This window comes from Saimiri boliviensis, chromosome 3 (genome assembly GCF_048565385.1).
Source record: "Saimiri boliviensis isolate mSaiBol1 chromosome 3, mSaiBol1.pri, whole genome shotgun sequence".
Lineage (NCBI taxonomy): Eukaryota > Metazoa > Chordata > Mammalia > Primates > Cebidae > Saimiri > Saimiri boliviensis.
The window spans coordinates 168514551-168528260 of record NC_133451.1 but is presented as its reverse complement, the minus strand read 5'-3'; the positions used below and the strand labels follow the sequence as shown (position 1 = coordinate 168528260).

The 13710-nt window shown below is 36.2% G+C and overlaps 1 protein-coding gene across 3 annotated transcripts in view; it reads right to left on the bottom strand.

The window, feature by feature from the left end:
* PDE5A (phosphodiesterase 5A) overlaps window positions 1–13710 on the bottom strand; it is a 121587-nt gene that overhangs the window by 19165 nt on the left and 88712 nt on the right. For all 3 annotated transcript variants that reach the window (XM_003929734.4, XM_010340346.3, XM_010340345.3), the window contains exons 12-14: window positions 8931–9077; window positions 4398–4523; window positions 2258–2352 (exon numbers count right to left, since the gene is read on the bottom strand). In XM_003929734.4, the coding sequence (XP_003929783.2) occupies window positions 2258–2352; window positions 4398–4523; window positions 8931–9077 (368 nt within the window). The remainder of the gene's footprint in view (window positions 1–2257; window positions 2353–4397; window positions 4524–8930; window positions 9078–13710) is intronic.

Genomic DNA, 13710 nt, shown 5'->3' with positions numbered 1-13710 from the left:
TCATTTTGTTCCTATTACTGCCTATTTTTAAAATAAGAATTCAGTATATATCTGAGATCATTTTTTTCTTTATTCACCCAAGTGGGAGAAGTAAGCATGAGCAGTGAACTGTTCCCTCATGTATTCCACTGGCATACCTATAGAACTCCTCTACAATGGCAGTTTCCTAATCAAAGAAGGAATCAAAGAATCAAATAATGAATCAAGGGGCAACTTCCTCTTGAAGAAATATCTTCTTTCAAGGTAATTTCAAGGCAAGTTTCTGAAAAGATGTTCAAGAATGAATGAGGAAAATCTGTTTCTAACTTACCTACCACGTGACTATTTTTTTTCTCTTTTTGATGAATTACTTTTATCTCTGTGCATTGTTTTATTGTTTTGATTTTCTCTACATATTAGTTTGACTATGTGATGAGGGCTGGACACAGTATACCTTTTTAGAAGATAGTACTTAAATGGGAATATATATGGTACTCATAGTCTCCTAAGTCCCCTGGCTAAGAAAATTCTACTTTAAGTATCACTCATTTACCAGCAAGGAAAGAAAACAAAAAAAATCCCTGGAAAATTCTTGGTTTCCTCTACTCAAACCACAGGGATGTAGGAAGAAAGAAAAATCTTTGAAACTGCTTTAACTTTTTTTTTAAAAAAAACTTGAAGTCTGCTTTGTGGTGTGTGTGTGAAAACAAGATTCTGCAGTCGATGACTTTTTCCCAGGACGTTTTCTTTCTTTTTCTTTCTTTTTTTTGGAGAAGATGACGTTTCTCCAGATGTTGGCAGGGTAATTATTTTTAAATAAACAAAGGAAAAAATAGTTGAGTGTTTTTTTTTTTAACTCTAAAGCAGGGCAATAACATCTTAGAGCAATCCATACACTAATAATCCACATACTAGTAGTAGTATGTTCAGTGTAGCACATGCTGATCCTGATCTTTAGGTTGTGCTGACTGTGGAGGGACATGCTAGGTGGCTTGACACTGCACTATACATCTTTTCATGTCCCTGTCCTCTTTCATAATTACCCTGTGTCTATGTGAAGCTCAGGATTGCAATCACGTGGCAAAGCACAGGGGACAAAGAACACGTCACCCAGTCAGTTCTCCAAAATATGAGATTTTCAAGAGGAAACAGCCAGACTCTGACACTCAGGCAAGCACTTACTATCTTTTCCCATCGAAGGTCAGCAGAGGACATGGTTGTTACATCACTACAATTCTTTCTACATGAAGTTTTCCATTTGTTTAGATAAGGAGAATGTGATTAGAGAGCTTTCTAAAATTCCCTTTAGATATCAGATATCTGGAATTTCCTTGAGAGATCTGTCCATTAGTTGAATCACTTGTGTACTTAAAAAATGCTCAGTAGTAAGAGATCTTGCACTTAAAATGTAGATCTTTCAACTAAATTCCTATAAGAAAATAAAAATATCACAGTGGCTCAAACATTTGATGAAAAGTGATGTCACCTTTATCCTCTCATTTGTTATTTCAAATGCCACTTAACTATGGCCCTTAAAGGAGCCTGAAACTCTTGTCCTAACGATTAGTATTATGTTCAGTGTATACATGCTGATTTTGATCTTCTCACTCTCAAACTCACTCTCAAACTCAGCCAATGAGCAGACATCTGATGATGATATATCTCTAGCATCTGCTTCTAAGATTTAATAGGTACCGGGCATTCTGCTTGGTATTGATGTGGATTATTTTTTACAACTTTTATCAACCCTATGAGGTGAGTATGCTGTTAACTCCATTTTATAGATCAGGACATTAAGGTATAGAGAAATTAGACAGAGACCCAGTTCTCCAACATTGTGCTATACGGCTTCTGCTAAGATCAAAAGCCTCCTTCTACTGAGCACCTAATAAGTACATAGGGCTTAGCTAACCACTTTTCAAATATTATCTTTTCTATTGCAGGGTGAAATGTTACCTTTCCTGGACTAGTCTTAATAGTTTTCTAAGGAAGCTATTAACCTGGGTGTACATAAACTGAAGTAAAACTCCTAGTATTTATCTAATGAAATAAGATTCTCAACATAAATCTGTTTTGAACTTCAGGGCTGAAAAATTATGAACATAATACTGAACCTGCATTATTTTTTCCATCTCCTTTAAATATAACCGGAGTATGTTATGGGACCTTGACCAATTGCAATTTTGTACCATCAAATTTGCTGTGGCTTTAACTTAAAAAAATACAGCCCTACAATTTAAAGAAAACATTTTCTTGCTTTACTGGGAAACAGTCTTACCGCTGTATGTAAGAGTTATTCACACCACGGTGATCCAAATCATGGCTTAGTGCAGCAATTAGCAACGCAAGTATCTCTAGGTCAGTCAGCTTGTTCTGCATGATAAAAGACATTGGAGGAAAGAGAGAACAGATATAATGCGGTGAAGAGCATTATATTACCTCTTTCCAGTAACCTTGTTTTCCTCCACTCAGTGCTTTACCAAAGTACTAATCACAAAGGATTAACCCTAGAATCCTATTCTTCAGGAAATTGGTTGTCCTTTGTCCTTCAGAATGAGATTACCACAAATGTCACTTATCAACAGGAAAAGCTAAAATGCCTCAATAAATTAATAATCTGTCCACCTATAGTATTGCTAATTCTTAATTATTTATTTTGTGGGAGAATTATAATAAACTTTAAACAATTGTTTTTTCTCTTTTAATTCCCTGCAGATTCTGCTCATTCTCTGCTCTCAGTTGCTGTATACTTAAGGAATGCAGACAATGTTAATTCAAGCAAAACAATAGAAAGAAAATGATTTGAAATGAAAACCTGGCTTTAAAAAGTTACCTAATATACTCCCAAGATAAATACAAGTTATTTTTTAGTATCTGCCATGTGTATTATTATATTGTTCCCCTTAATTAGTAAAAAAACACAAGTTAAAATTATCATCAGCTGTATTTTCCTAGAACTCTCAGAACTTTAAATAGGTTGTACAACAGCACAAAAATCATCATTTTGTTATTCCTCACAGGGAACAAGAATAGTTTTCAGTGTATCATGATAATCCTTATGACCTTTCCATACCCCAAAATAAGTTTTCCCAATTTCTTACACTGGTTGAGTTTCCCTAATCTGAAATCCAAAATGCTGCAAAATCTGTACTTCCTTGAGCACCAATGAGTCTCAAAGGAAATGCTCACTGGAATACTGGATTTTCAGATTAGGTATGTTTAACCAGTAAGCATAATGCAAATATTCCAAAGTTTGAAAAAAATCTGAAATTCAAAACACTTCTTATCCCGTTTTGGATAAGGGATACTCAACCTACACATGTTTGCTAAAGCAGGAAAATACTATTGTATCAAATTTCATCTCACTTCTTTTTTTTTTAATATATTTTATTGCGTTTTAGGTTTGGGGGTACATGTGAAGAACACGCAGGATTGTTTCATAGGTACATACATGGCAATGTGGTTTGCTGCCTCCATCCCCATCACCTATATCTGGCATTTCTCCCCATGTTATCTCTCCCAAACTCCCCACCCACCACTGTCCCTCCCCTAGATCCCTCCCACAGACCCCAGTGTGTGATGCTCCCCTCCGTGTGTCCATGTGTTCTCATTGTTCAACACCCCTGTGAGTGAGAACCTGACTTCTTGAAAAACAATCCTTTCTTTTAGATTTAACAGGTTAAAATGTGCACCCTATGAAGGTAGAGACAGAGAATAACATTTTAAGAATTTATTTACCAAAAAAAGACAGGGAAGCTCTGAATTAAAAACAGCTGTATGATAGATGCCTGGAATCACTTACCTGGAATAACTTGTCGATTCCCACTGAAGTTAGACTCTAAGGACAGAGATAGGGATAAAATTTGGCCTAGAAAGGAATGAATTACTTGAACGTTTTCAGCACTGATCTTCCTTTTAAACAGTCTCTGGTCAATGCATAGGAAGGTAAAACCCTTTCTATGAAACACACACAAAATTTACTGAGTGCTCCAGAGAAAATGTGATAGAGACTCCTAACTTATCAATGAAGCAAGTTCAGGACTTGGGTGGTTTTTAAGGAATTCTACTCTGGAGCAGGTTGAATGTGAACAAGAGAAATGTGATACTTTTTCTTACTAATGTAGTGTTTTCCTCTGAAGGAAATATTTATTTGCCCAAAGATTATTTACGTGCAACATGAGGTTATTTTAAAGTTTTTTTTATATGCCATATTTAATATATATGAAAGAAAATTAGCAACCAAGTATTTTTGCCAGATTAGTCCTCTTTAATTAATAAAACCTAACTTATTATGTAAGTGGCAGCAAATATTGTCAATCATCATCTGTGCACCTTAGAGCGAGCTTGAGAGAATATGCTGTAAATTTCATTACTAAGAAATAAAATGTATTAGCTATAAGAATGGCTCTAAAAAGTACCTGAATTTTGCCTGCTTTTAAAGCAGCAAACATGCACTGAGCTGTATTAAAGGCATGTCTCCAATTATGATAGGCAACATTCTTCCGATAATTCTTCTTAACACTTAAAATCCATCTGCAGAGAACCTTTAGAAAATAAAACATAAGTAGTATCAATAATTGCCAACATCTTCACACATTTACTACGTTCCAGGCACTGTGTAAAACATTCATATATAGCCTAATACTGCTATTATGATCATCTTAGAGACAAGAAAATGGACACTCAGAGATGTAACATGCTGAAGGTCATAATGTTAGTTAGGGATAGGGTCAAAATTCAAACTTGAGCAGTTTGACTTCACTGTACACCACGTTAACCACCATGGTAATTAAATTAGATACAAAATGAAAGAGATCATGAGAAAGGTATTTTGGGCAGTGTAGGGCATTGGTTAGTTAAAAAAAAAAAAAAAGTCCATGTGTCCATGTGTCACCAACTAGGAGAGTCCAAAGGGTCACATAGGTATGAATTCACCATTAGAGAGCCATAAAAGCGGCCACTCTCAACTTCTTCCCATGCTCTCATGTTGTATATCTGTGAAGGTATTTAGTGCAAGGCCCTGGGGGTGAACTAGTAACAAGGTACATACCACATGTCCAGGGACACATTGGAGCTATGAGACTTAGTTCTATCATTATTCAGGTAGTTATTGCTTGGTTACAAAGAAGTAATTTTTTAAAAATAATATATGTCAAATAAAGCCCTGGATTTCATATAAAAAACACCTTAAAAATGGCCAGGGGTAGGATAGACTTCAGCAAGTCTCAAGAGTTGGGTTTAATTCAACCTCTAAGTGGTGTATTAAATAAAATCCCCAGGGACTCATGGGCCCTAAACATGGTTTGTGTTAGCATCAGAGTCTGCCTGTCTTCAAATCTGAGTGATTTACTATACTTTTGGGGATTTGTAAAATAAATATGTGCTTCTCCCTATATATATATTATTAGAGTTGCTTCAAACACAAAGGACATTGCCCTGGGAAATGGAAAAAGTACTAGGGAAAAGAATGTTGCTTTGACAATATTCAACACAATATGATTAGCTACAGAAGTAGGCCAAAAACAAGGATTCTTCATTGTTGGTAGAAACAGCTTATAAAGGGTTTGGTGGGAAATCAATGTTTCCATATCCTCCCTTTTCTTTTCAGGTCATTTTGTTCCTGATTTTGCTCAGTTTACAGGAAATTCTTATAACAAAGAACCCTAATGTCTCCTAACCTTTTTACCCACTGAATTGCCATATTTCAAGTGGAGGATTTCTGTGTGTTTAAGATTGAATGTGTTCACCCCAAACACACCACAGCTTCTTTCACCATTATGTCATTTCTGAATAGAGTATGTCAAGAAGGTGATGAATTAATCTTACTTGGAGACTTTTAAGTAAGTTCTATAAACTCTCTTTGACATGTTTAGAAAATATGCTGCAGAGAATTACTGGTGATTAATTAAAGCAGCAAGAAAAATAAACAGGAAAATCCGGAAATTTAATCTTTGGATATATCTTTTTGCTAATCATAAATATACAGAACAATTAAATAGATAATACCATTTATTATAAAACCATGACCAAAATGACTCTATGAAAAATAATTCCTAATGGACTACTCTATTACCCTTTTATTAAGAGGGATCTAATAGAATTGGCTAACCCAAAGGACAAAGTAGTAACTAAATTCAAATACCGTTTTAGATTCTGTTACCAGGATATTCTCAACAGCATACAAAAAAATTAAGGTCATATCTGGTAAGTTCTCAGTGGATATGCTGGACACCATTAAAATTTGTAACACAGCATTTTGTACAGGACTACTGAGTAGTTATTTGCAGTTTAGGTAACTCTAGAGAGTCTGTTCAATATGTTGAATCAGTCTCCAACAATTACGGAAGGCTTCCTGAGTAGTGAACTCAAGATGCCACTGGAAAAAAAAAAAAAGAAACAGAAAACAGCTTAGCTCCTGCTTCAAGAAATTCAATCAAGTAGTGAAAATAACAAAATTGTATATATAAAGGAAATAAATTTTAAAAATATAAAATTAAGAGCAAGTTTATAAACTGCCAAATAGCAATTGAAGCAGCATGAAGTCAATCCTAGGATTCTCTCACAAACAGATATTCTTGAGTCAGGTTCTGAAGAAGTGAAACGTTTGTTGTGGCATAGAATGGAGCAGACATTATTCAGGGAAGGATGAGATGTAAAAGACAGAAAGTGAAAACAAGCATAGCACACGCAGATTTGCTTGAGTAGAAAGAGGATCTGTTCAGAGATCAGCAAGAGGCGATGGTTATAATCATTATAGGAGAATAACTAAAGATTTAGAAGCCATGAAGGGAACATGAAAATCTATCTTTCAGTATGAATTATTCTTAGTTACAGCAGCTTCATGATGTTGACATCCTCTCTAGCGTTAATATTTAAGTTAATCATCCTAAAATTATACTGACAATAATATCTGAAAGAAACAAAATAGAAGAGGCACTAAGGAAGGCAGGCCAACCAGAATGATTGCAACGTTCAAGTTGATGTTGGCCAGAATTAGAATAATAGTTATTCAACCAGAAAAGGTAGCATGATGAATCCGACATTAAAAGGAAATCTTTTCCTCATGGATAAAAATCCAACAACTGGTAAGAATAAAGTTTTCTACAGAAACATTGAGTGATTATCTTCATTACCCAATACTCAAATGCTATCTAAAGGCCCAAGAAGAAATAAATCAACTTATATGAATTTTGTTTAAAAGCATAAGAATCACATTCCTCTGCTCTGGCCAAGCCCTTTGAACAGAATCATCACTAGTTTCAAGAATGGAAGTTCTCAGGAATGGAAAGGGATTTGAGATGCTATATAGGTTTCTTGCCTGCAACTGGCAAGAAGTGGAAGTGAGATTCACATAGAACTTCTGGCTCCAAATGAGATCTTCATCCATCAATAGATACAGCTTTAACAAATGAGCCTATGACCTACTATTGAGAAATCTGATGGGTGATATAACCAGTCAAACTTGGCCTCAGAATGGGATAACTGACATGGACTCTAAACCTGTTTGTTAAACAGAATATTATAGATAAGTACACACATACACATCACATGCATACAAATAGATAATCACAGATGCACATATAATTCTCACAAGATTTCCATGGGAGAATAATACCATTACCCGTAATGACAGATGAGGAAGCTGAAAATATGAGTGATTTATTGCCCAAGGGAAAAAGAGCTAATCAGTAGCGGAGCTATGATTCAAAAATCTGCAATCTTCCTACTCTATCATGCTGTCTCAATTTCTTCATTTGTAAAATGGGAACAATAGTAACCCCATTGACAGCCTTTCTAGAGAACTTGTTGAAATAATTAAATGACATGATACCCTTTAATCAACACACTCTAACAAGAGTAAAGTATTATTAGGTGAGAGTCTATGGACAATTGTTCATTATTTTCACCCAAGAAAGAATAACATAAACTTTAGTCACATTCAGGAAAAACCAGATTTGGGCCTCCAGTAATAGCATAAATGATAATGTATTAACTTTAGCTATATTCACTCTTAGTTTTCATTTCTGTGAGGCCTTTGAGAGCAGGGACAACTCACAGCTGAAATGTGTACTTGGCACAGTCCTGGGTATACAGTATATGTTAACAAATTTTCATTGTATGAATTAATACAGTGCTAAATAGTGGAGGGCTTCAAGATATTTAAATTTTCAGAAAGGAAATCTGTACAAGGAGACTAGACATTCACCTGATGAGAAAAGTAATCTTTAAAGGCAAGATTACTGAATTTTTATTTCAAATAGTCCTTTCTGCTCCTTCTTATTCTTTGGTGCTATATGTTATAATACACAGCCATTATGAAACAGCAGAACTCCCTGGTATCTCAGGCTATTTTCTGAGAAGTGAATAAGGTAAGCAACAGAGGTTAAAATCAGTTTTCATCTGAGCCTATTCCAGCTAAAAGCTTGGCCTCACATCAGGCCCCTTCATTTCATTCTTCATTCGCAAAGGAGTTCACCCTGCTTTGGCCCTTCCCTGTACACAGTTGTCATAACCACTGCAATGAGATCATGCGACGTACCTGCATAAAATTCCTGTGACTCACCACTGTTTTCAGGGTAAAATCTGAATTCCTCTGTATGGCTTACAAGGTTCTGTATGATTTGCGTCTCCTCTTCTTCCATTGCTTCTCTTGCCATTTTTACCCCTCAACAGTACTCCTCGTCCCCACCCCCGACCTCTCCTGTCATGCCTTTGCACATCCTGCTCCCACTTTCAGGAACATTCTCCCTTAGTCTTCACCCTGATGCCTGATACATGCTATGAGCCCATTCAATGTCTTTTTGATGAATGATAATTTTTCTTTAAAAGTCTCAGTTACATATTAGGTGACTGTAAACGTAAAAATCCCTATTCCATACTTGCATTCAATACCAATTCTCTTACATACACACCCACATAGAACTTTCCAAAGGACATTGCTGCATCCCTACCTCATGTTTCATCTGGAAGTTCTGCACAAGGTTGAGGTCAGTAAACATCCGAATTGTACACAGTGCTGTTTCCAGATCAGACAGCTCAAAGTCACTGAAGCTAAAGTCAGTAATTTTAAGGGTCTGGGCAGATGGCACCACAGCAGCCTTAGGTAAGGAGAGAAGAAAAAAAAAATAATGCTGTTAATTAAGGCAGTAGTGACTCATAAAGATTTTTGTTTTGCTGCAGCGAAATAGCATATTTTTTTTTTAAATGAAAGACACTAGAAATCTTTTTGTACAGTGGGAACTCCACTCCCTGCAGTTTTAAAACTGAGCCATATAATGGTAACTACTATGGCTCCAGGTAGGCTAAGCAGAGAAAAGAGGGTTGTCATCCTGAGGCTGTACCTAGAACAGTGAGCAGCACTAAGAACTCTAGTGATCTGGTTCCTTTATACCTCCCCAGTCTTATTGGCTCAAAAGAAATGTACTAAGTAGTGATTCTGGAACCATTCAGTGCTCTGGTCTGAAAATCAACTGGTAAGAAGGGTAATGACAATATTCTAAGCATTTTACGGTTAATTCTCAGGACAACCTTTTGAAGTGGACACTCCAGCTCCATTTTTCAAGTACAGGAACTTAAGCACAAAGAGGTGAATTTTCTTGCCGGTGGCAGCCAGCTAGTTAAGGAGGAGGCCAGGTTTCCAATCCCAAATGGCTATTCTGAGCTCAGACAAGCAGAACTTGTCTCCCACCACACTTGCCTCACATAAGCCTGATCATAAGAATCACCTGGGTGCCTATTAAAAAAACATTCATTTGGGCCAAGGAGCCCCGGCTCCCTTGAACTGAGCAGAGCACCCATGCCCATTTACCCTGTCAGCACTTTGTTAACTGTTTTAGCTAGATCAGGCTGAGATTAACTGGACCAAAGTAGGCCTTCACGTGGTTTGAAGTGGAGGAAAGAAAAATTAAGAAATCTTGGCCAGGTTCTCAAAACCCTCAAGTTTCCTATGAGTACCTGAGATAGCACTGCTTTGCTTTAGGGAAGTCAAAAAGTCAAAATAATAAAATCTTACGGAGCAACCTAAAATAGATGTCCCTACAAAGATGAAGGCACTTGAAGATTCTCCTTTTTATTCTGAACTTTAGATTTCACTTACATATACCAGACTTGTTTAAACTTTCCATGAATGTCACCCTCTTCATTCACGCTAAGAATTTTTTCCCAAGACCAAAACTGACCAGAAAATATGCCTTCTGTTAAGTCAGTTCCACAGGCTAGTGCGTGGGCTGAAACACGGGAAGAGAGAAGGATTTAAAATGTTTAGCTAAAGGGCTTAGTTGTTTATACCAGCCTCCAACATCAGATATGGAGCAGTAACTCAAGTTTGGGAAGTGCAGAGGTGGGAACAAGCCCACCTTTTAACTCACAGCAGATAACAGCTGCTTTCCTTAAAACATAGTGCACTGGACAGGAGAACAGATGTTTTTTCCTTAGGGCTTCATTATTCTTACAGCAGGAAGTTTTCTTTCTTTCCTTCCACAAAGGACACTCTAAAAGCTACAGGATAGAAGCCAGCACAGCTTGTGCCTCTTTTCATTATCTACTATAATACCTAATCTCTCTCTACTAAGAGAAAAGAATCTTTTTTTTTTTTTTTTTTTTTTTTTTTTTTTTTTTTTTTTGCTTGTTTGGTCACAGCATACTACAACTCAAACATTCTGAGCTGACCCAGTGGGGACATGCAAACATTTTCTATAAGAGCCTTGTGGTCAGTGATACACAGGTTCAGAACTCTGGGATCCATTACTGACAAGCCATGAGAAATCAGAAATCATTTCAAGCTCTTGTACTCTGCTTCTTTGACCATCACAAGAGAATTCAACTTTCTGCTTCATTTAGAAAGGCTTGGGCTAAAGACGATTTTAAGTAACATATAATTTTTAGTTATGTTTTAAGTAAAACATAATTACCTATAATTTTTACTTATCACGTCATAGGATAAAATATTATACATTTTACTAATAGCAGGAAATAAATTTACTAATAGCAGGGAATAAAGTATGTGGTATTTCTGGCATAGGATGAATATGCAGTTCCAGATTTTCACAGCTTCTCGTTTTAATGACTGTTTTATTTATTAAAATTTCCAAAATGAGATTTCTGAGTTTGATTTTCTTCAGGGGATTTTATTATTGCATTATGGTTTTGAAGCCCAACAGAAAGAATGTATTTTAAAGATTCTGTAAAACAGTAAGATACTAATATATAAATACAATAAGATATTAAATATAAATAAGATACTAAAATATAAATAATATATATATGTATTTTTATGGTTGAGTAATCCAATTCAAAACCAATGGAACTGTGATACCATGAAATACCATCCAATATTGCCTATTTATATGAGAGCACAATGTCTCTGAATTCTTAGACAAAACAGTTTAGATATTAGAGCTTAATTTCAATATGGTTAAGCTCTTATAGAACTGTGGTTTTAATTTCAAATTAACCAAATATGGAATGTAAAAAAAAAAAAAAAGACAAAGCTCATTGGGTTAAAGATTTCTATCTGACTAACAGTTTGATGGCATATATTTTCTTCTGGGTTCTTCAATTGTATCTGCTACTCAAACTAATAAAGAAGCTAGTTTGCCTCTAGTGACTCTTGAAACGAATTATATCATAAGCTACCTTTTTATGGTCCTTTTCTAATACCATGGACCTCTTTTCACCATTCTTGTAAAAAAATTTTAAAAATTCAACTCTGGACATGATAAGCCACTAAGAGTGGAACCAAAGTTAATATTTGAGTGCAGGAATGTCTTGAGTTAAAGCAGTAGTCAGAATTATAAAATTATTTTAATTTTGCAGTGATCTTAAAACTAATTGTTCTAAACACCATCTGACTGATAAGGAGCTAAATAGTCAACTGATGTCCAGCTGACAAAATGTTAGATTAGCTACCACATTTACATTTCAGCATGAGATGCTGAACACAAACAGAAACTTAAAAGCAAGGTGACACATGATAAAAAGGAATGTTTGCTACTAGGGATGCTAGGCCAGATGTTCTACTGATTTTGTCACCTGAACAGGATGTTCAACCTCTCTGCCTTTTTCGAACCTGTAAAATAAGGAAGTTGGAGTAGACTATCTCTAAGGTTTAGCTTTCTCTGAGTTTTTAATACATTTATCTCTGTATCCACAGGACTCATGCACCTCTTACTGCCTCCTCACTTTGGCATCAAACACCATACTGGGAGTGGCATCCAGATCTTGCCAGTGACTTTCCCATACAGGGCCTAAACTCAGTCTCTGATTTTCTTAGCCTTTGAGTACATGGATGGGTGTATCTTGGAAGTTATGATTATGTTGTAATTTTCAAGCTCGATTCCATACACGTCACTTTGGTCCTGTTTCCTCACAGGTAGAAGGAGGGATATTCCACAGCTCTTGGATTAACCAGAGGACCCTAGCCTCTACTGGCTTAAAGTAGTGGAGGATTAGACTCAATATGTGGTAGCCTCTCTTCTTATTTCAATAATACTCTAAATTTTAAAAACGGACTTTTCTGAAATTGTCATCTTTTTTTTTTTTCAGGGATGGGGGAGGTATTTATATATTTGCCATCTGTTTTTCAGGTTAATTAACACACTCTCTCTTATACTTACAGGCCTCTTTGTTTCTTTTCTGCCTATAATGCATATTCCCATGTTTTCACATAACTAATTCTTTAACTTTGTTTATGTCTTAGCTGCATCAGGGAAACATTCACTAGTCCTTGTGATAGCAAGGCTCCATTAACAACTGTTTCAACTTTTTCTAGACAGCTAACAAAAAATACATTTCCTTGACTCCCTTGCAACTAGGGTTACAGACAGATTTGGTTTCAGTAACGAGGTAAACTTGAGTGAGACCTGAATTTCAAAGTAAACCAGTGACACATGGGAAACTCATCATTATTTTTGGAGGACGTGACTCTAGAGGGCATACTACAGTCCTGTAGCTTACAGTTCTGCTAGCAGCTTTCTGACTCTGGCCTACAAACATGGAAGTTTCCATAGCGAGCCAGATCTGCAATTTTGTTCCATGACTTATTCCTGGGGTGACTTATCTACACTTTTCAATGATTTGAAAGTACTTAAATTCTTTTCTGCTTAAAATGGCTGTAGTAGTTCCTACTACCTATAATTGAACCTTGTTGATGCTGTATTTTGCAACAAATGCATCTGTAGACAACAGAATCTCAAGGATAGGAATTGGAGTTTAGATACTTGACCTGATGGGTTTGAAGGCAGAAGGGGCTCGGTTTCCATTATAGCAGTGGCTCTCAAAGTTAAATTCCTGGACCAGCAGCATCAGCAACTGGAAACTTGTTAAAAATGCAAATTCTTGGGCCCCAACACAGACCTACTGAATCAGAAACCCTGGGAGTGGGGCTCATCAACCTGTGTTATAAGAAAACCTCCTAGGTGATTCTGATGAATGCTGACACTGTATTAGGGATAAGTTATTGGTAGTAAATGGCTGTTAATAGTAATTTCAAGTGAACACTTCAGAACAAAATGCCTTTCTGTGGACCCATTGGTGACTGCCACCACAGTGTGATGGGCAGAAACTTTAAGTGAGTTGGTTGCTTCTTGCTGTGTTAGAGAGATTAAAGAAAGAAAATGAAGGGCTCTGGGCTTTAAATTTTTGGCTCAAATAATGGTCTGAAAACTGGGGAATTTTTATGGCTTTCCTAAAAATTTATTTCTTGTAGCACTGATGTAGCCAAAACCCAAGTTC